The following is a 22,052-nucleotide window of genomic DNA, read 5'->3' as shown; positions in this document are numbered from 1 at the left end:
GTTTCTGTTTGACCGGCTTATGCGTTGGGTCGGCATTGAGCTCATGGGTCGTGACACTTGGGTCGATTCCTTTCATGTCAGCCACGCTCCATGCGAACGTTGAGATGTTGGTTTTGAGGAAGAGTATCAACTCGTTCCTCATGGCGGATGTTATCTCTGTGCCGATATTTAAGCATCGTTTCTTGTCGTTCTCGTCTAGGCTCACTTCCTCGACCGCGGCAATGCCCTGTTGGACGGCAGTCGGCTTTCCGTCTGTCGGTGACGTGCTACTGTCGCCGACCCACTGCTTTGATTGCTATAATTTCTTTCCGGTGCGAAGCTTATGCTCGATCAGGAAACAGGCCCGTGCGGTTTGCTGATTGCCACGCAGTGTGTATATTCCTTTCGAAGTTGGGAACTTAACGCACTGATGATATGTTGACGGGACGGCTTTCATCTTGTGGAGCCATGGGGTTCCAAGGATGACGTTGTAGATCGTTGGCTTGTCGATAACTGCGAACCGGAAGTATCTGGCTATCCCCCCAACGAAGATTGGTAAGGTGATGGTGCCGACGGACATAAGATGATCCCCGTCGAAGCCCGTTAAAGAGTGACATTCTGGCATAATGTCCCGTTCGCCGACTTCCATTTTGGCCAACACGTCTCTGAAGATGACGTTGACTGAGCTTCCAGTGTCGATCAATATTCTCGTCACCTCACTTTCGCCGATCAAGAGTTCGACGACCAATGGATCGTTATGCGGTAAATCCAAACCTTCTAGATCTTTTCCGTCGAAAGTGATTGGCATGCCTTCAGCCTCGAACCTTGACGGCCAAGATTTCGTCATTTCAGCCTTCTTAGTATAAACACTGATCGCTCTGACCGAATCGTTGCATTCGGCTAGCCCGCCCATTATCATGTTGATTCGTCGTATCGTCGGAGGACATTGGTCGGGCTTGCGATCTGTATGCGGTCGTTTTTTGTTACCGTTGTCTTCGCGCCATTCGGTGAGTAGGTTCTGAATTTCCATCTCGTCTTCGCTTTGGTCGGCTAGTACCTTTGATCCTTGACGAATTTTCGAGAGATATATTCGGCGCGCTTGGCGTCGCTTCATCCAGGTCGGGTTGTCTTGCTTCTGTCGGGCTCGACGACTATTGCCCTTTTCTTGTATCGCTCCATCAAGACCTTCTGGAGGTAATGACACTCGTTAGTTGCGTGGGTGGTACTCTGATGGTAGTCGCAGTACGGGGTTGCACTATTTTCACCTCCCTCTTTCCGTATATACTTGTTTTCGCCGATCGCAAAGGTTCGGCGAGTTCGATCTTGGTTTTTGATGAAATGTTGTCGAGGCTCGACGTAGTCAACTTTTGGAGCTGCGGCTACTNCATTTTTAAGGCCGAAAGGCATGACCTTGTAGCAGTACGTCCCTCTATCTGTGATAAATGATGTTTTTTCCTGGTCGTCCTTGTGCATTAGAATCTGGTTGTAACCGGAGAAGCCGTCCATAAAGGTTAACAGCTCGTTGCCTGTAGTCGCTTCGACGAGCTGATCGATTCTTGGCAATGGGAAACTATCCTTTGGGCAAGCCTTATTAAGGTCGGTAAAATCGACGCAAATTCGCCATTTTCCATTCTTCTTTTTGACGACCACCGGATTAGCTAGCCACTCTGGATATTTTACTTCCATGATTGACCCGGCGCCGAGGAGTTTGTCAACTTCGTCGTTCACTGCTTGCGATCGTTCAGAGCCTAACTTGCGCCGTTTCTGTTTGACCGGCTTATGCGTTGGGTCGGCATTGAGCTCATGGGTCGTGACACTTGGGTCGATTCCTTTCATGTCAGCCACGCTCCATGCGAACGTTGAGATGTTGGTTTTGAGGAAGAGTATCAACTCGTTCCTCATGGCGGATGTTATCTCTGTGCCGATATTTACGCATCGTTTCTTGTCGTTCTCGTCTAGGCTCACCTCCTCGACCGCGGCAACGCCCTGTTGGACGGCAGTCGGCTTTCCGTCTGTCGGTGACGTGCTACTGTCGCCGACCCGCTGCTTTGATTGCTATAATTTCTTTCCGGTGCGAAGCTTATGCTCGATCAGGAAACAGGCCCGTGCGGTTTGCTGATTGCCACGCAGTGTGTATATTCCTTTCGAAGTTGGGAACTTAACGCACTGATGATATGTTGACGGGACGGCTTTCATCTTGTGGAGCCATGGGGTTCCAAGGATGACGTTGTAGATCGTTGGCTTGTCGATAACCGCGAACCGGAAGTATCTGGCTATCCCCCCAACGAAGATTGGTAAGGTGATGGTGCCGACGGACATAAGATGATCCCCGTCGAAGCCCGTTAAAGAGTGACATTCTGGCATAATGTCCCGTTCGCCGACTTCCATTTTGGCCAACACGTCTCTGAAGATGACGTTGACTGAGCTTCCAGTGTCGATCAATATTCTCGTCACCTCACTTTCGCCGATCAAGAGTTCGACGACCAATGGATCGTTATGCGGTAAATCCAAACCTTCTAGATCTTTTCCGTCGAAAGTGATTGGCATGCCTTCAGCCTCGAACCTTGACGGCCAAGATTTCGTCATTTCAGCCTTCTTAGTATAATCTCTGATCACTCTGACCGAATCGTTGCATCCGGCTAGCCCGCCCATTATCATGTTGATTCGTCGTATCGTCGGAGGGCGTTGGTCGGGCTTGCGGTCTGTATGCGGTCATTTTTTGTTACCGCTGTCTTCGCGCCGTTCGGTGAGTAGGTTCTGAATTTCCATCTCGTCTTCGCTTTGGTCGGCTAGTACCTTTGAATCCTTGACGAATTTTCGAGCGATATATTCGGCGCGCTTGGCGTCGCTTCGTCCAGGTCGGGTTGTCTTGCTTCTGTCGGGCTCGACGACTATTGCCCCTTTCTTGTATCGCTCCATCAAGACCTTCTGGAGGTAATGACACTCGTCAGTTGCGTGGGTGGTACTCTGATGGTAGTCGCAGTACGGGGTTGCACTATTTTCACCTCCCTCTTTCCGTATATACTTGTTTTCGCCGATCGCAAAGGTTCGGCGAGTTCGATCTTGGTTTTTGACGAAATGTTGTTGAGGCTCGACGTAGTCAACTTTTGGAGCCGCGGCTACTGGCTGTTTGGGTATCGCACTTGCCTCTAAAGAATGCTTCTTAGCATTGATAGCTTTCTCTTCCTCGAGCCCAATGTGTTTTGCAGCTCGGAGTAATGCCTCGGCTACGGTCTCGACGTGCGTTAAAGACAGCTCTTCCTTGAACCGAGATTCATACCAGAGCGCATTTCGAAGTGCGACAATTGCGGCAGCGTCCGGAATTGAAATGTTGACGTAAACTTCCTTGAATCGCCCTATAAAGGACCGAAGCGATTCTCCCTTGTGCTGAGTTAAGGCGTATAAGTCGGCATGGGAATTCTTATCCTCGAACAAAACAGAAAACTGCTTCAAAAATTCGGTTATCAGCTCCCTGATACTATCGATTGATCCGGATGGGAGTCTCGAGAACCAGCTCAATGCGGTTCCTGTTAGATGCTCGGCGAAAACTTGACAAGCTCCAGCGTCGTATTCCGCCGGGCTGAACTGTAAAGGGCCAAGGGCTACGCCAAAGGTGAGTAAGAAATCTCGCGGGTCGACCGTTCCGTCATAGTGACCCAACCGTGGCTTGACTGCCCGTCTGACCGTCGTTGTAGCGAGTCTTCTAGAGAACGGAGTTCGCTGTGTTGCTTCGAGCATAAGTCCGACTTGGGGTGCCTTATCCGTTGCTTTTTGAATCATTGCGGCCATTTCTTTCATTTGCTCTTTGATTTCTTTTAGCTCGGCGTCCTTCGTTAGATCGGTTACGTCGTTATTTCGCTCGATAGGGTGCTGGGCAGGATTACATCCTAATCTGCTGGTTTGTACATACGACCCTGGCGTTGTTCTTACCGCGGTGAAGTTCACTGGGTTGAGCCGAGCGTTATTGAGATGGTTGATGTCATCTTGTGAGTTAAACTGTGCCGCGGTGAGTGCATCCAATCGGCTGTTGGTTCGCTCTTCTTGCTGGTCAAGGTGTGTTAAGATTCCGTGGAACAGTTCGTCAATACTTGAGCAAAGTAAGCTGCGTTGGGACCTGTGTTGTTTCTACGGTCACCGGGGTCGTGAGGTTTGTAGCTATGACAAAAGTTTTCGGGCTGTCGACCGTCACGACCTTTCTTGGAGCGTCTGGGGTGGGGAGGACTGCCTGGTCCGTTTGTTCCATTGCCGGGGTAGTCGTCCCCCCCGACGAGCTTCCTTCCTTGCTCTTTTCCTTGTCAATTATTGTCATCTCGTCTAATCGGTGTAGGTCCGTTCTTCAATTTTTTTTAGAAAACTTTGACTTGGTTCCCCCTTCCTGGCGCGCCAAATTGTTGATGTCCAGATCGGTCACAATTAATATGTTTAGTTCGGTCAAAGGAGGGTCGAAGTTCTCTTTTATTATATTGATGCCGAGACACAAAAGGACGGATTACAACTCGACTTAAACGAGTTACAAGTATAAACGAGAATAATCGACGAGTTGCTATCTCGTCGATCCTCCGAGCTATTGAGTCTAAACTGTAGATTTCCACTTGGACGAGCTGAGGCTTTCGTACTTGCTATCCCGATTCTTTTCCTTTTTCTCGATCCCCCTGTTTTGCGGACCGTACGTCTCCCTTTATAGGGAATCGTGTCGGTTCGTCTATACGAAAAGACCATAATACCCTCCCTTCCTTTGGAGATTTATCATGGGCTTTTTCTGGGTCAGGCCTGTTGTTTGGGGTGTGGATCCACCCCCAACAATTTAGCAAATAAATCCTAAACTTGACACCTATTTACAAAACTGCCATTGTGTTTTTAAAAATGAAAAATAAAAACAAAATATTACAAAACCAACAATTGCTACAAGATTTGTTATATTCTTTTTCACAAATCTATAACTTCCCTCTTTATGGAAACAATCTAACAACTAATCAATAAATATTCTCTAAACAAATAAATTAATTTTCAAAATAACAAATAATTCTAATATCTTTACAAAAAAAATAAAAAAAAATAACTCTAATATCTCTAATCACGATTTGCGTATTACTTTGACAAAAAAAAAGATTTGCGTATTACTAATATCTCTAACTCTACCGATTTTAGAAACAACCTAATCACGATTTACATGTAATTACTCTACACATTCAATTTTAAAATTCTATCTCAAAGATCTTCTCCCTCCAATACCTCTACAAAATCAAAACAAAGAAAAAAATTAAATGGGTATTAATGCATGATTCCTAGCATATTCCTTAATCAAACAGATTACAAATCTTTCTTCCCTAATTACTTGCTAACTACATAAATTTCGCCGTAAAGAAAGAAATCATTATCGACCTACTATGGACCCTATAAATAGTCTACTCCTACACGCCAATTATCATCACCAAACAAGACAAACCAACCGCATACAGAAAATCATAAAACATAAATACATTCTCATCGTAATGGTTGCTACTTTTGCTTTTCTCCGTGATGTGCACCCTACAATCCTTTTTTGGTGTGAAAAAGGGAGCAAACACTCCCTTATATTATTAAAAGAAAAAAAACAAATTACATACGAACATGACGAGGGTACGCAGACCCGTTCGCATCATCAACCAAAACAGAGGAAACGTCCAAAGGACAAACATCTAAAAGCTGTAAACCAAACGGTAAAGAAAAAGCATAGTTAGCCAATCTGTCTGTAAGGCGATTCGCTTCCCTATACACGTGAGTAATCCGGACAGACCAGTCCTTCAAGAGTAAGCCATAGCACATCCGTACTAGGAAAGACAGGAGATGTGTATCCTGGATTCCTGTCTTGAAAAAGCCAACCACCAGTTCAGAATCAACCTCCAACTCCAAACAAGTAACATGCCTCTCCCGGGCAATAACCAAACCATAGTAGAACAGAATCCGATATTAAAGGCACCCTACAATCCTAAATGAAAAGGTGGGTGTCTTATTAGTGATCCTTTTTAAAACATAATCTTGATGTGTTTTAACACATTTCTATTTTCATCAGCTTACAAAAATCATGTAAATCATAGATGATGGAGATATCCTGTTTATAAATACATGCTATGTGGTGCATTGATGTGGTACAACTAGAAGAAAGGTAATCACAAAAACAACAAACACCAGTATTTCATAGTGTTGTATGGGAACAAAGATATTGTATAAACATATCTTATTATTTTAAGGTATATTAACCAAATCCTTTTTGTTTTTTTTTTGAAACTGAAGTTCTAAGAAGATGATAATTCAAGTTGAGAGTAGAAAACGGACTTTCTTTGAAGAGAAAGATGAGGAGAGCGGTCGATGGCGAGAAAATGATAACAAAGCAACTTCTTTTTGTCTCATTAGCTTGATTGTTCGAGGGCGTCTCCGACGATAGAATTCCCAGCGGACTTCGAGGCTGCAGCGACAAAGGATAAAAAAAAACGGCGGTGGCTCTTGCTGATAACGACAAAGGATCTTTCTTTCTCGCTTCTTATTTTTCTGAAGGCTGAAATAATTTTTGGATTGGGTATTTCTCAATCGTGATTATTGGGCCCATTTTGGAAATTCTTATATTTATAATATGGTTGTAGTTACATTATTATTCAGAAACATCTAATTTGCTCAAAGTTAATTAAAAATTAATTAACATTATTCTTTACTTTAATTAATTTTGCAAAAACTAATCACATGATTTATCTATGTTCACGAATAATATCCATTCAGGTCATGCATTTTAAGTCTTATTAATTATTTTTCCACTTCTATATATTTCTTTTATATATTATTACTACAAATGGAGTTGTAAATTATAGATACAATATGAAGATAAATCTCAAGCTACCTATTTTAGTCTAAAATTTTAATCTGTATAGTTCAATTTAAACATTAATATTATAATTAACCTTAAAATAAAATATTGTGGGATGGGTTACAATTGATATATTATTATAAATTTAAAATATCAATAATCTATAGTTACTACTATCGATGTAATATACTAAATAGATAAAATAATTATCTAGCAATGCAGGGTTCATTCTTATATTTTTAAAAATAATTTATTATATAATATTTATCTATATATATATGTCACATATTATTAATTAAGGTACGAACTACGAAAACATACTCCAAACCAACACAAAAACATATAATCTAACTAAAATAGTAGAATCTATTAATCAAAATAAACACAAAAATACAACATTATTGTTTTGTAGTAATTATAAAAACCTTTTCACCCGGGTTAAAATTTTCAATTGGTTAAAAACGTTTCCTTTTTTAGTAACCAGCAATTTGGTTTCTCCATTACAATCTTCATTTGGTAATTTATAATTTGGAAATTTATAGCAAATTGTGTGATAACAATGGCATAACATATTAATAACTCTGTAAATGAACGCTATATACTTTTTAGGAAATGATGAATGTTTTATACTTACCAAAGGTGAGAGATGCTCTACATAACATATTAAATATTTGAGGAACTGTATGATATTGTTTCTATATTATAAAACAATACACGATATACACCTAAAATATAGAAATTGGACACTACATAATATCTAGATGCAAAATACTGTACATTTACAAAATACAAAACATTAATTACTGCTAAACAAAATATTCTTCGCGTTTTTAAAACAATTCTAGCCTCGCGGTATACCGCGGGTGAATATCTAGTTTGTTTATAAAAATAGAATAAAACAGAAATGACAAGTGAATTATAATGATTAATAACAAATTAATGTAGTAAGTTAGATAAAAATTTATATGTTCAATTTGATGGATTATAAAAAATTAGTAATGTATTTTCAGTTTTATAAAGCGTTTAAATTGCAGACATTAGTATTAATTAATATTTTGTGAAATCTTTATTTGTAATGACAATTTGATATAACTTTGTTTTGATAAGTAATAAAGTTAATTCGTACAAGTAGCTAAATGCATTCAGAAATTTTTTTAAATTATTAAATGTTTCAATTTCCTTAAAAAGATGACGTATAAAAATTGTAGATCAATTATTGGATTGTGCTAGTTGCATTATGTCTTGTAGTAAGAACGTGATATTAGAGTGAGAAGAACCTCCTTCCTCCACAGCCTTGTGAGCTAATTCTCCAAGCTCTTTGGCTTTTCTTCTTCTATCTTTTGCATCATCACTTTCACCCATTAACTCTTCCACTGCCTTCTTCACTCCTTCGTTATCCACCAACACTCCTATCTTCTCCTCTTCTCCCCATTTCATAGGCTTCTCAACCCCGGCTCTTACACCGGCTTTTAGTACCTGCACGACCAGTTTCTCGTTGCAGAATTGGTCTGCGAATAGCGGCCATGTAAGCAGCGGTAGACCAGCGGTTATTCCCTCAAGAGTTGAGTTCCATCCGCAGTGTGTTAAGAAACCTCCAACGGAAGGATGTGAAAGGATAAGCATTTGAGGAGACCATCCTTTGATTAGAAGTCCTCTGTCTTTGATTCTTTCTTCAAATCCACTTTCGGAGAACCACTCAACTAACTCTTTGTACTTCTCCCAACCTCTTATGACCCAAATGAAAGGTCTTTGGGATTCCTCAAGGCCTAGCCCGAGCTCCTTGAGCTGAGACAGAGGAAGATTGCAGATACTCCCAAGGCAAACGTAGAGCACAGATCCTAGTTCTTTAGAATCAAGCCATTTAAGGCACTCATCTTGATCAATGTCTGATTTGTTTCCCCTCTCAGCTTTGTCTGCTCCCGCCTTGTTGCACAAGGAAACGGGTCCAATGGTCCATGCTTTACCAGACCTTGCCTCCTTGAAGTCTTTGGCATAATCAGGCTCGAGCTCTTGAAATGTGTTGACTATCACACCATAAGATGTCTTATCCGCTTCTACCAAATCGTCTATGAACTCCTTCCAGTCTCCAGGAACATATGTTTCCACCGGAACTTGAGTTCTTGTGAACTCGACTCTATCAGGAAAATAAGGAATAGTGAAATACTCCTCATCAGACTTCAAATTCTCCAAGATCTCACGGTTCTTGCGTACAACGTGCACACACAGAAGACAAAAACAACCCATACCATGGAAGAGAATTTTGGGTATATTGAACTTCTTGGCGATTTTGCTTGTATAAGGCAAACACATATCGGAGATTAGACAGTTTGGTCGAGGGCTCATCACTTCAATGAGCTTCTGGACTGGTTCTTCCAGCAAATAAGTCGCTTTAAAGAACGGTATCATCCGCTCCATCGTGTCAAGAGAATCTATATTCTCTTGTCCTTCTTGCAAACCAGCTTCTTGATATGGAAACTTGACTTGCACCAGGTTGATGGGCAAGCCAGCCTCAATGGCACGCTTTAGGACATTCTTGAACCTCCCTGCATTGAGAGGCGTCGTGACAATTGTTACGGTCACACCCCGCTGAGCCAAGAGCCTTGCAATATCAACCATGGGAATCATGTGGCCTTGAGCCATGAAAGGGAAGAGAACAAAGTGAAGAGGACAAGGTTCATTGGTTGTTTCAGAAGCCATTTGAATTAAACCTTAGTAAGAAACTCCTCAAATTTTGGTTTGGTTTTGGTTTATATTTTTGGAGCTTTATATAGTAGAATAAGATGCGTGGAGAACAAAAAAGTAAAGTAATCAGAAGACGTAATAGATGACGTAAAGTGATTTTTACTTGCCAAACACCTCTTATTAAGTCCACAGATTGTGGTGCTTACTTACTACAAGACATTCTTGGCCAATACGTAGTTTGTCCGTTTGTGACCCATCCTACATCTTCTATTGACCTTCCTTCGCAGGAAAAGTTTTGAGACATATATCTCAATCATAACGAAGAAAGAAGATAATTCAGAAACATATATAAACAACAACTTGGAGCCTCGCTGATAGCTACCCCAAGTCTCAAGAATTAAAATAAACAAAAAGAGGGCCGAAAAAAGTTACTAATATTTACCAAAATCTAGTTTGTATTTGAAACTTCAAAGAACGATTAAAAAACTCATCTAAAACAGTAAAAGGAGATTAATATCCAACGTTGGACTCTTTCAAGACAGCTATATATCTAGCAGAAGCCTCAAAAATCACAATCAACAAGCAGTGGACCCGTACAACACTTTCGTGTGAATGTTTCTTTCCTGAGTTTGGTAATAGAGATGACATAAAGAGAATAATCCTTGCAAGATGAAAACAGCATGCAGTTTGCAACAAACATACAAATCTGGATGGTTAATTTCTCATTGTTGTACCTATGGATATATATACTTAATACTTTATGGTCAATTCTCAGAAATAATACAAAAATAAGTTTCTTTCCAAATTTAGAACACATCTCTACAGTTACAAAAAACACCAACTAAGATTTACTCCGCCAAGTACATCATGATAACTGTTTTTTACACAATCATTATTGATGGTGTTACCAAAATAATAAAATGATACTCCCTCTGTTTCATAAAGAGTGTCATTTTGACACAATGCACACAGATTAAGAAAATTATATAAATTTCTATTTTACTTTTTATAAATACACTAAAACAATTTTTCTTTCTAATTAATAAGCTGAAATAGTAGAGATAAAAATGAGATTTAATATTAAAAACTGCATTGAAAATATAAAATGACACTCTTTTGTAACAAAAAAAACTGTGTCAAAATGATGACACTTTTTATTAAACATAAGGAGTAATAAATTAGTTTTTGTTGTAGTACTGGGTTTACAATATCTAATTTTTGTTGTAGCATGCACTGGGTTTAATGATATTTAAAATTTAAATTCATGTTGATTCAAATCCGTTCCGTCATATAAGCCCGTCTTATGATATTTTAAATTTTAAATATCCGTATAATTAAATGGTTCGACTAGAACAAATTTAAATAGAGATAGAGATATTTAAATTGGAATGTTTGTTAAGTTGAACTTCCTACTCTCTCGGACTTGATTCAGTTTTGGTCTTATTTAACTTTAGGCAATGTGAGATGTTAAACATATATTGCTTCTTAATTAGTTGATTAATATATGTCAGTTTTCAAAAATTGAATCACAACCTATGCAGAAAAAAGTTAGATTTTTTCTAAATATTATTTATTATATAATGATTCAAAGCAACTTAAAAAAAACAAACAAAAAAGGATAGGCCAGAGAGAATCATAATTTTAAAGAAAGAACGAAGCCAGATTATCCTTGAGACTTGGGGTAGCTATCAGCAACTACAAAAAAAAAAAAAAAAAAAAAAAAAAAAAAAGTTCACATGACCCTCGTGTTATAGTTTATAAATTTAGCAACTATGAAAATTGATCAGAGAAAGCCTAACCTGGATGGTTGATGCCATATTGCCATGCAAAGCATCACTATCAATAATTCAACACTTTTGGACTCTTGAACGCTTTTAACTTTTTAAGAGATACCTTACCAAGGAAGGTTACATAGTCAGTTCTGAAAATATAAACAACTTTAGAATATAACGGTGGTCATTGAATAAATTTTGAATCATAGATTTGGTACCTATCGTCAGAATCAAGAGCACGTGAACCCCAATTATTTTGTAAAACTATCACCAGAAAATTTTGCAAATCTAGTTTTAAGAGTTAAAGTGTTCGATATGGCTTTCAATTCGGTTTGGATTTGAGTTTCCTCGCTGATTTTCATTCTCATATTTCTACATTTATGAATGAAGTATCCAAAGTAACAACACTGTAGGGCTTCAGATGAAACCAAAAAGCTTAGTTAGGTGATGGTGGTTACAAATTATTCTGAGTTCAACGATGAGTTTTGGCTTTAAAATGAACCATAACCGGATTAAACAATAGAAACCACAGAACAGTCTATGCCTTATTGGCAAGAAAAGTCTCAAAACTAAACCCCGAAGAAGATACAAAGAACCAAAAAAACTTAGCCGAGGATAGTGGTTTCAGCAATCATTGAGGTTACAAGGTAAGGATCCATATTAGAAGAAGGCCTTCTATCTTCAAAATACCCTTTTCCTTCTCTCTCGGTATCTCTTCCTACTCTCACCGATGCTCCACGATCCGCCACTCCCTACACGCCAAAGATAAAAGTTACATAGAGATCATAAACCAAAACATAACTATATGATAGGATCTCATACGTACCCAAGAGAATTTGTTGATGTCGGCGGTTTCATGCTTCCCAGTGAGACGCCTCTCGTTGCCTTCACCATAAGCTGCAATGTGTTGTTTGTGTTTCACTTCAAGCTTCTTTATTGCTTCCTTAATTAAATCAAGTCCTCCATCTTTCCTCATTGATTTTGTACTGAAGTTTGTATGAGCCGCTGCTCCATTCCAATCACCCTAACCACCATTAAAAAACAACCTCAACAAACTTGACAGTCAAGAAACCTCAGTTGTAAAATAGAAACAAAACAAAGTCTTTATGATCATCACATATTCACATACCTCTATTGGTTTTGGATCGTATGAGACAATCACATCGCTTATCTCAGTAATCCTCTGCCCAAGAAAACACAATGATTTATATTAGAATACAAGAAACCAAAGTTAAGTGCATCAGAAATGAGATAAGACCTAGAGTGATTTACAAGAGATATAGGTCAATTCCACTCGTTTCAAATTCATTTTTGATTTGAAAACCCATGAAACTTAATAAGAACAAAGATAAGTTCCTACCGGTTTCTTACCTCAAGAATGTAACGAGCAACCCATAACTGATCACCTGCACCAACACCAACAGTAGGACTAATTTGAAACTCCCATTGTCCAGGCATGACTTCAGCATTGGCACCACCGATACTTAAACCGGCGTAAAGGCAAGCTTTATAGTGAGCATCAACAATGTCACGACCAAAGGCTTTGTCTGCACCAACTGCACAATAGTACGGTCCCTATTTTTTCAAACACACAAAAAAAAAAGCCATATTCCATGTAAGAAACTTGTTCTTGATTTAAGAGTTAGTGTATGAATTTTTTTTTATGGAGACTTTAATTACTCATAAGTGTGTGTACCTGAGGACCAGGAAAACCACCAAGAGGCCAGCCTAATGGTCACTTCACGTCTTTCTTAAGTAATGTGTATTCTTGCTCTATCCCAAACCTAATAAAATTATATAGCAAACTTTCAAACAGAGTCTAAACTGAAATCTATCCCTAAATCGGTCTGTACCTAAAAAACTTTCACAACTAACTATACAAGTTAAACTTAACCCAAATTTAGTCATAACGAACTGAATTAACCAAATTGGTTTAGAGAGAAATATGTAGTTTATAAACAATTCTCAAACCAAACCGATCCAAACCAAATTTAGTTCATTGAGTTTTTATTCCATAGGCTATGTATTATTTAGCTTACCAAGGCTCTTCAGCCTTCACATCGGGATGATCGAAGATTTTTACGGCTTTGTTCCTATTGTTGGTTGGAATTGGATTTCCAGCCGGTGTGTAAGCATCACACATCACCTGGTTTATATATTCATAAACATTGACTTATAAGATCCACTACTAATCAAGAAAACATGATTAATCTTGTACTAAAGTTTGATGAGCTTACCAGAATGTGGTTCCCCTTTCTGAATGGGTCTTTGTATATTGCCTGAGGACTTTTTTTTTTCATTTCATTCCAAAAACAAAATTCTTTTAAATCAGTTTTTTTATTTTATTTATATTACTTAAAATATGTGTATAGGAGGAGGAGGGGATGAAGAAGATTTACTAAAGAATGACTTCACTGTCATCTCCAGCAGCTTGGTCAGTGCTTGATCCGTCGTAGTTCCATTTTGGAAGCTTTGATGGATCACTTACTGGTCCTGGTAATGTCTGTTAACAAAATAACATTTTTGATGTTTTGGTTCTGCAAAAGAACTAAATTAGAGAGAGACTGTGTAAATATATATATGAATACCCTGGCTTTGCTTCTAATGTCCATGCCAGACCCACCGATCCTGTTCTCAAGATAAAACAGAGTAAATTTAGAAAACTAAACAAAAAGTTTTCTGTCGTAAACACAGAGACATGCAAGATCATTAAAGTGTAAAAATCAAGATTGTACCATATGTATTCAGCGATGATCTTCTTGGTGTCAGTGAGATCGAGGTTTAGGAGATCTGATAGCGGAGACATCTCTGTGTTCGAAAATATGAAGAAGAAGAGGAAGATCGATTAGTCTGATCAGATTGGCTTTCTCTGCCTCACTTACTCTCACTTTGCAAGTTTTTATTATAGAGAAGCGGCTAATTCTCTTTAGATCCTATTTTATTGTTTTACCAACAATATAATCCGCTGATCAGTTAATAGTATTTTTTAAAAAGTATTCATTAATAACAACAACGTTACTACATATTTGGTTAAATAGCTTTGAAACCATTTCATTTGAGAATCGCTCAAATGGTGTAATTCACTAAAAAAGATTCATCAATGAAACAATACAGACACGTCAGCGTAAAAGACACCTATCAGAGGCGCACATCTTCCACGTGGATAAGATTACGATTTCACTTTTGTGCATATACAAAAGATTCTAAAAAACTTAGAAGAACCTAAAAGATGTGTCAGTGTACCATTTTAAAGATCAGACAAACTCACTAGTTAAGATTTCTATATGAGTATGTCTAATTACAGTCTCTCAACGAATCTATTTAGGATAGTAAACCGAGACAACAGAAGCGTTTTTGCTTTTGATTTAGAAAATGCACTTACGAATATTGGAGAGCTGTGAGAAGACAACATATAATAAGAGATGAGACAGGGACACATTGAAACTTTTGATAAGGGTTACAAAGTCCCCAATAAGACCTCGTCAAGTCTTGAAGTTTAGTACGACTGTTTTACAACATTTCCAACCAATTTCATATCTCAAGATCATAACTTACTCTCAAAATGACTTAATAAAACCCATTACTCCGGAAGTGAACACAGAAACAAAACAAAACCGATGGGATTTGGCTACACATCTAACAATCACTAAACACTGAGATTTAATAGTTTTCACCTACAGGTCTAGAAGGAAAGAGGCGCATAAGAAAAGTGATAAACGACCAGAGACACATAACAGCTAGAAATTGCAAGGTTACGACCAAACCAACGAGCGCAACTCCTCGCTCTGTAATTTCTGCAGTCGTTGCCGCATCTTTCATCATAAACATCAGCCTCTGAACAAAAGTCGCTGCTCTTGTCACCTGATACAGCCTATACACCTGCCATTACATACAACCATAGTTACTCAAAACAAGACTAATCACATCATGGTCCAATGCTTACTAAAAGGGTTTCTCACACAAGACGGAAATGGTCCATATCAGTGTATAAGTAAGTTTACCTCAAAGACTATTGGAACAATGGGCCAACATGATGAGCCACGCCTTTCAAGCCGAGCCTCAAAACCTCGTTGAACAGCACAGCCAACTAAAAAAGGAAGCACTGCGATCAACGCATCTATTCCGAGAGTTGGCCAAGTCATATATACAGCAAATACAGGAACCACAACTTTTAAACCCATCGTGAGGAATGCAGACGTAAGGTATCCCCTCAGTCCAGTGATCAGACCCCATCTCTTGGAGCTGAAGTCTAAGTACGGCCTCTGCACTCGGTCAGTCACAGACAGGAATATTGCAAGACCAGCATAAAACATCGTCTCCAACCAAAACGAAGTAACAATTTCTGCAACAAAAAAGTACAATTTTACTAACCTGATAAAAGAGGGCATCAAAATGAGTATCATATAAACGAGAGCCTAATCATAAGGGAAGCCTCTTAAATGAAACTCCTGGATACTTATGGTTCTTTCTTAGGGTTTGCAGGATACTATCAAAACCTCAAAGTCAGATACAACTAAAGAGAAGCCTACACTACAACATAATCAGTTAGCAGATGCAACAACATTAAGATAGAAGCTACTCTATTTGTCCCTAGGATGCATAAAACTTAACACTTGAAGATGATTGATAATTCTAAAACTTCAGAACATAAAAGCAGAGCCATAGAGTGAAATATTAACTTACCAGCAACAGTGTCGTTTTTGAAAGTAGCTTCAATGGCACCAGTAAGAAAGAACTGTGGAAGAATCAAAGAAGAAATCAAGACAACAGGAGCCAAAAGCCACAAGAAAGAACCTTTCTCTTCTTGGAACGGAGCTGAAACAAGTTTGCTTTCTTCAACCAGCTGATGGGTTAAGCCGTTGAAAGAAACAGAACCTGATTTTCCACGGAACAGCTCAGCTCGAGCGTAGTTACTCTTTTCCAATTGGTTCTTCTCAGGCCTTGATTCAGCATTAGAAGAACACAATAGTACACGACCTCGACTCAACTGCGGTTTGTTCCAAACAAGGGTTTCTTAACGAAAATAAAGACAAAAGGATCAGTCTTTGATACTAGTAGAGTGAATTAAAAGAGGGTTTGTTTAGATAGATAGATACTTACGTTTGGAATCATGACGCTTTGCAAATGTCGAAGAACCCTATAGAGAATGAGGAGAAAGTGACAAATTTTAGGATAAGGTATGAAATTGAAAAAAGATGAGATTTTGATGGTTAAATTTGACTTACACAAGGACTAGAGAGTAAATGTGGAGATGAAAAGCGAAGTCTTGGAGGAAGAAACCCTAAGCAAATAGCTTTGGATTCCATTTTTTCGTTAGGGTTTTTGTGTTCTTCTTCTTCTTCTTCTTCTTGTCAACAGCTGCTTAAACCCACTCTTTAAAACCTGCCCACCAAATATATCTCTTCACTTTCAGTTTTTTTTTTCCTCACTCAAATTTAAATATTATTATAACTTACTTATTAGAATTTTTTATTCAATTTTTTTTTTTTTCGCTGGTTCTTTTTCACTATTTATTTTGTATACACAGAGCTAATAAACATTATTGATCAAATGTCTGTTTATTTGTGTAGACAAATTGTTTTTTTTTGGGTCAAAATCTCTCTGGACAAAATCAATTTCAATAATTCTTTCATGAAAAGCAATCATAAATTTCTAAGGAAATTAAAGTCTGGTGATGTTTAATGGTGTTTACAATTTTATACTATTTTAGTTTGGGAACAGAATGAATTATGAGGCAAAACAGTGAAGATTGGGTTGAAGGTTTTTGGGAGAGAAGAGGAGGAGGAGGAGGTGGAGGCTCAGCTGTAACCTTTGGAAACTTTAGCATCATTCTACTACCCACCACACCTTTCTTTCTGTGGGGTGCTCGTAGCAGCTGTAAGTCCGGCCTTTTTTTCATCATCGCCACCATTTTTTTTATTTTAAAAAACTAAAAACAAAAGACGAACTCAAAACCAACCTTTATGTTTACCTCAGAAATTACAAAATCACAGATGACAAAAGGGCTTAAGACGATTGTTGAACTGATATACTATATGAGAGAAAAAAAAAAAAAAAAAAAAAGTGAAAAACGCTTCTAGCACGAAAATCAGATGAAGAGGAGGATATTTTCTTGACAAACTCTGCGAGACGCAAAAACCCTAATTATTTTGCTGGGCTATATATTTTTTCTGAAGTGTTAGTCTATAAGGCCACTTAATGGGCCTTAGGAAATATTTTTAGTTACTAACTTACTATTTGACCCAACTTCTAATATATACTCCTTCGGTTTCACAAAGTGTCATATTATACACAAATAAAAAAAATTATCTAAATTTCTATTTTTCTCTTTATAAATACAGTCAAATTTTTCTCTTTCTAATTAGTTAGCTCAAATTATAGAAATAAAAATAAGAATTTAATTCTTAAAACTGCATTGAAAACACAAATTAATACTCTTTTTGTAATAAAGAAGATATGTCAAAATGACACTGTTTATGAAACATAGGAAATATTATCAAAAAAAAAAATTATACAAATTGTTTATAGAAAAATACCATAAATTATTACAATAAATCCTTTTCCAAAAAATTATCACGTCAAGTTTTTTAATTCAAAACTACTACAAGCAACAAAAATGATTTTTAACGATTTATAATTAAAAATTTTGGATTTTTGTTGAGTTATTTTGGGTTTAAAGTTTAGTTTTTATGAGTTAGTTTTGAATGTTTAAAATTTAGTTTTAGCTTTATCGTATTTTTGAAAAATAATTTTTACTTGTATTCTTGAGAAATAAAACTAACAATAGTATTTTGTGAAAAAAAAATCATTTTAATATGAGAATTGTCCAAATTTTTATAAAAATCAGCTTCATTTTCTTCTTTCTAAACGTGATAATCTTACAAAAAGAATATCTAAATCAATATCCGATCGGACCAAATAGTATATACTACAGTACCTCGTTAATTTTTAAACGATTACAAATATTGTTTTAATTAAAAAAAAAAATTGGCTTGAATTAATAATATTTTTCCCCTAATTATCCAAAAAAAAAACGTGAGTGGTATAAAACTTCGAAGAGATAAGAATCATAAACCAATCCACTAACCGGTCTTTGTCACCAGTTTCCACAATTTTTCTCATTCTTTAGGTTTCTTCTTCCTTTCTCTCTGGCCAAAGGTCCGATCTTTGCTTCTCTGCGAGGATAATCATGGACGCCGTGGCAGCGAATTTGGTTCAATCTTCCGTCTTACTACGTCAATCGTCCGAAAGGTCGGTAGTTTTAACACCCAACTGTCCTGGCTTCATGCGATTCGTCGGCTCCGGACCTCAATTTCGTCTCAGAGTATGTGTCTTCTTCTTTATACTGCTTTGATTCTCTTAAACCCATAAAATCAATTTGGTTTAGCTTTTTCATGTTTGTTTGTGATTACTCCCAGTAAAAATTCGAGATTTCTGATTCTGTGTCGAAAAAATCGGAACTTTTTTGGTTCTTTGTGCCAATGTCTCACATATGTAATAATTGGCTTTTATTATATATGCATGCAGAGCAACTCTTCTCTTAAATTCTCGAGACCATTGCAAAGCCGAACAAGTTATGTTAACTCTCGGAGGAGTTTTGTGGTTAAAGCTTCAGCTTCAGCTTCTGGTGGTGAATCTTCTACAGATTCAATCGCGCCACTTCAGTTGAAGTCTCCTGTTGGGCAGTTTCTGTCACAGATACTAGTGAGCCATCCTCATCTTGTTCCAGCTGCTGTTGAACAGCAACTTGAACAGCTCCAAATCGATCGAGACGCTGAGGAACAGATCAGAGATGATTCCTCTGTTCCTGGAACTGGAACTGACATTGTTCTCTACAGGTTTGTCACTACATGATGATATTTTAATTACCATTTCTACTGCTACTTTTAGGTTTGGATTTTAATTACCATTAGTTTTGTTTCTTTTGGTTATTTAGGAGGATTGCTGAGATTAAGGAGAAAGAGAGGAAAAGGGCTTTGGAAGAGATTTTATATGCTCTAGTGGTTCAGAAGTTCATGGACGCTAATGTTTCACTTGTACCATCCATAACCTCATCATCTGCTGATCCTTCTGGTCGAGTTGATACTTGGCCGACTCTAGATGGGGAACTTGAGAGACTTCACTCCCCTGAAGTTTATGAGATGATTCAGAATCATCTTTCCATCATCCTCAAAAACCGCACTGATGATCTGACAGGGGTTGCGCAGATTAGCAAACTTGGAGTTGGACAGGTTTATGCTGCTTCAGTGATGTATGGGTATTTCCTGAAGCGGATCGACCAAAGGTTTCAGCTCGAGAAGACGATGAGGATTCTTCCAGGTGGCTCATATGAAGGTGAGACTAGCATTGAGCAAGCAGGCCGAGAAACAGAGAGAAGCTTCTATGAAGAAGCAGAAGAAACCTATCAGGCTGTATCCTCAAACCAAGAGGTTGGTTCATTTGTGGGAGGGATCAATGCAAGTGGTGGCTTTAGCAGCGAAATGAATCAATCCCGGTTGAAGACATACGTTATGTCCTTTGACGGAGAAACCCTCCAAAGGTACGCTACAATAAGATCAAGAGAAGCGGTTGGGATAATTGAGAAGCATACAGAGGCATTATTTGGGAGGCCAGAGATATTGATAACGCCACAAGGCACAATTGATTCGTCCAAGGATGAGCATATCAAGATTAGCTTCAAGGGGTTGAGGAGGCTTGTGTTGGAGGCTGTGACGTTTGGGTCTTTCCTCTGGGACGTGGAGAGTCATGTAGATTCAAGGTATCACTTCGTATTGAACTGAAGCGGTCTATGTGTTTGGACTTTTGGTGAGGATGGATATGCCACATTCTTTGAGAGAGTTTGGGGATTTGTTCTTTGTAATATATGCAACTGTGAACTGACCAGCTAATATTTGTTGCCCTAGAAATTGAGTTTATCAATACCCATTTTATTGGTAATGATACATTCGCGATCAATTTGTGTTATTGTTCTCATTTACCTTTTCTGACTGCATTTTTGCAAACTTATCTTCATAATCAAAATGTTCGGTTGAGAAGCATTTTAAGTTCATAGTTGAGGTTTGTTTAACAAAATTAGTGAGTGTACATGATAATTCTTGACACGAGGATAAATGAAGGCTGTTCTTGAAATATAGATCAAAGAAGCAGAAAGAAATAGACGCTGATGATATACATATCGTGTGCAAGGCTATTCACGATACTACTCATAGTTTCGTTCAGGTTCAGTAATATTTGAATGTAAAAAAATGCAATTAAAAAAAGAAAACCTTTACTTATATAATGGTTTTGTGGAACCAACTCCCTATACTCGTGAAGATTATTACTCTTCCTTGGATCTCTTCTTCGCCTCTGCCTCCAAGAGCTCCAGATCTTTGTTGAACTTGCAGATGCGGTAGATGCACCTGTCAATGAAAACAATAGATACCAGTGAGTAACGCAAGACCTCGTGCTCGTGCGTGTGTATAAACAGTTAATAGCTGATGAAGTTACCAGTAGAGAAGAATTCCTGCAGCGCACAGAACCACATTCCTCTGAGCCTTGTAGATCTGCAGTACACACAAATCGTTAGTAAGCAAGCTGAGACATTTCAGTGCAAGATAAGAAGAAACTATGAATGCTAAAAAGACAATCATTGCAGCGCAGAGAAGTGTTCAATTTTGCAATATGTGCAATTGATACTGGCAAACTTGCAACTGCAGACCAAAAAGTAACTGCGAACCAAGAATCAACCAAGTGGTGAGGAAGCTTCACCAAGAATCAATTGCCAACAGAGTCACAAGAACATTGTATGTAACTGAAGAACCATGAATGCTATAAAGACAAATCTCATGTTTTGCTATTTCACAGTAGCTAGAGCTATGATTTACAAAGATATGAGTGAGTACATCAATAGGTGATCGAGTCCTTAAAAAAAAGATGCAATTTCCACTAGGAATTGAGATACTGTTCTGTTGTTCAATCGTTGATACACTAAAATCTAATATTATACAAACATCCTTAAACAATGAAAACCAATTTTCAGATGTTTTAGTTACAAATCTTGATCTTTAGACTAATCAATCAGGATGAAACTCACAAACCTAACAATTTTTACTAAAAAAAAAAAAGATTTCTATAATACATAGAACTCAGCTACAGAACACAATCAAAAGACTAAGGTTATATATATAAAGTCAACAACAATGGATTTGGAATGGAGACTTACAGATTTCTCGGAGCGATCCCGTTCCGTAGCAGTGCATACCTCAGATGAACAAGAAAGTCTATGCTCAGCCTTCCAGTATAAATCTGAAAGCAAACCATAATAACGAAATAAGCAAAATCACACAACCTAACCCACAGAATCCACTCGCGGCTCAAAAACCCTAACTAAAATTAACACAAAATTCGATTCCGATTACGAATTAGAGAAATCAGATGAGCAAGATAAAGAGAGAGGAGGTTACCGAGGAGCTGGAATCCGGCGAAGGCGACGATGGAAGCAGCAGGTTGGAGAATCAACGAGACAAGTTGAACGACACGTTTCTTAATAAGCATTGGGTAAGGTAGAGTCAACATGAGGGTGATTACAACTTCGGCCGCCACCACATACGACAGAATCAGCCATTGCAACGCCATTCTTCTTTCTTCGTCTTCCTCTTCTAGATCTTTTCTTTAGTCTCTCTCTCTTTCTTTCTCAATCTCTTTCGTGTAAGGGTCGACGAAGAATAATTATTATTATAAACGAACCGTGTCCGTGGTCCACGTGCCTACGAAGCTTCTTTTTTTTTTTTTTTTTTTTT

The 22,052-nt window shown here is 38.0% G+C and overlaps 4 protein-coding genes and 1 pseudogene across 5 annotated transcripts; 1 reads left to right on the top strand and 4 right to left on the bottom strand.

The window, feature by feature from the left end:
• Positions 7,900-9,631, bottom strand: LOC104758149 (UDP-glycosyltransferase 73C5). Its single transcript, XM_010480970.2, has one exon. The coding sequence runs from the start codon at positions 9,512-9,514 to the stop codon at positions 8,027-8,029; it is 1,488 nt and encodes a 495-aa protein (XP_010479272.1). The 5' UTR covers positions 9,515-9,631; the 3' UTR covers positions 7,900-8,026.
• LOC104758148 lies at positions 11,694-14,328 on the bottom strand (annotated as a pseudogene).
• LOC104758147 lies at positions 14,701-17,387 on the bottom strand. Of its 2 annotated transcripts, none has more exons than XM_010480969.2 (6): positions 17,243-17,387; positions 16,497-16,653; positions 16,372-16,408; positions 15,955-16,284; positions 15,273-15,613; positions 14,701-15,150 (listed from the first exon to the last, which is right to left on the bottom strand). In XM_010480969.2, exons 2-6 carry the CDS (start codon positions 16,575-16,577, stop codon positions 14,932-14,934), a joined length of 1,008 nt encoding a protein of 335 aa, XP_010479271.1. In that variant the 5' UTR covers positions 16,578-16,653; positions 17,243-17,387; the 3' UTR covers positions 14,701-14,931. The 2 variants fall into 2 exon arrangements, with proteins under 2 accessions (XP_010479271.1, XP_010479270.1); XM_010480968.2 differs by having other exon boundaries at positions 17,231-17,343.
• On the top strand, positions 18,329-20,235 carry LOC104758146 (UV-B-induced protein At3g17800, chloroplastic). The gene is made up of 3 exons (XM_010480967.2): positions 18,329-18,595; positions 18,799-19,109; positions 19,208-20,235. The coding sequence occupies exons 1-3, from the start codon at positions 18,461-18,463 to the stop codon at positions 20,049-20,051; spliced, it is 1,290 nt and encodes a 429-aa protein (XP_010479269.1). The 5' UTR covers positions 18,329-18,460; the 3' UTR covers positions 20,052-20,235.
• LOC104758145 lies at positions 20,379-21,960 on the bottom strand. The gene is made up of 4 exons (XM_010480965.2): positions 21,717-21,960; positions 21,476-21,558; positions 20,761-20,816; positions 20,379-20,672 (listed from the first exon to the last, which is right to left on the bottom strand). Exons 1-4 carry the CDS (start codon positions 21,886-21,888, stop codon positions 20,591-20,593), a joined length of 393 nt encoding a protein of 130 aa, XP_010479267.1. The 5' UTR covers positions 21,889-21,960; the 3' UTR covers positions 20,379-20,590.

The sequence above is a fragment of the Camelina sativa genome, chromosome 17, assembly GCF_000633955.1.
Source record: "Camelina sativa cultivar DH55 chromosome 17, Cs, whole genome shotgun sequence".
Classification (NCBI taxonomy): domain Eukaryota; kingdom Viridiplantae; phylum Streptophyta; class Magnoliopsida; order Brassicales; family Brassicaceae; genus Camelina; species Camelina sativa.
This window is presented reverse-complemented; position numbering and strand designations above follow the sequence as displayed.

Excerpts from the sequence above, each read along its gene's own strand:
- LOC104758149 (XM_010480970.2), bottom strand. The coding sequence starts at position 9,514 with ATGGCTTCTGAAACAACCAATGAACCTTGTCCTCTTCACTTTGTTCTC.
- LOC104758145 (XM_010480965.2), bottom strand. The coding sequence starts at position 21,888 with ATGGCGTTGCAATGGCTGATTCTGTCGTATGTGGTGGCGGCCGAAGTT. Across the intron at positions 21,559-21,716 it reads CGCCGGATTCCAGCTCCTCG|ATTTATACTGGAAGGCTGAG; the intron begins GTAACCTCCTCT and ends GTTTGCTTTCAG. Across the intron at positions 20,673-20,760 it reads GCAGGAATTCTTCTCTACTG|GTGCATCTACCGCATCTGCA; the intron begins GTAACTTCATCA and ends TTTCATTGACAG.
- LOC104758146 (XM_010480967.2), top strand. The coding sequence starts at position 18,461 with ATGGACGCCGTGGCAGCGAATTTGGTTCAATCTTCCGTCTTACTACGT. Across the intron at positions 18,596-18,798 it reads GACCTCAATTTCGTCTCAGA|AGCAACTCTTCTCTTAAATT; the intron begins GTATGTGTCTTC and ends ATATGCATGCAG. Across the intron at positions 19,110-19,207 it reads ACTGACATTGTTCTCTACAG|GAGGATTGCTGAGATTAAGG; the intron begins GTTTGTCACTAC and ends TTGGTTATTTAG.
- LOC104758147 (XM_010480969.2), bottom strand. The coding sequence starts at position 16,577 with ATGGAATCCAAAGCTATTTGCTTAGGGTTTCTTCCTCCAAGACTTCGC. Across the intron at positions 16,285-16,371 it reads AAAGCGTCATGATTCCAAAC|AAACCCTTGTTTGGAACAAA; the intron begins GTAAGTATCTAT and ends ATTTTCGTTAAG. Across the intron at positions 15,151-15,272 it reads TTGTTCCAATAGTCTTTGAG|GTGTATAGGCTGTATCAGGT; the intron begins GTAAACTTACTT and ends ATGTAATGGCAG.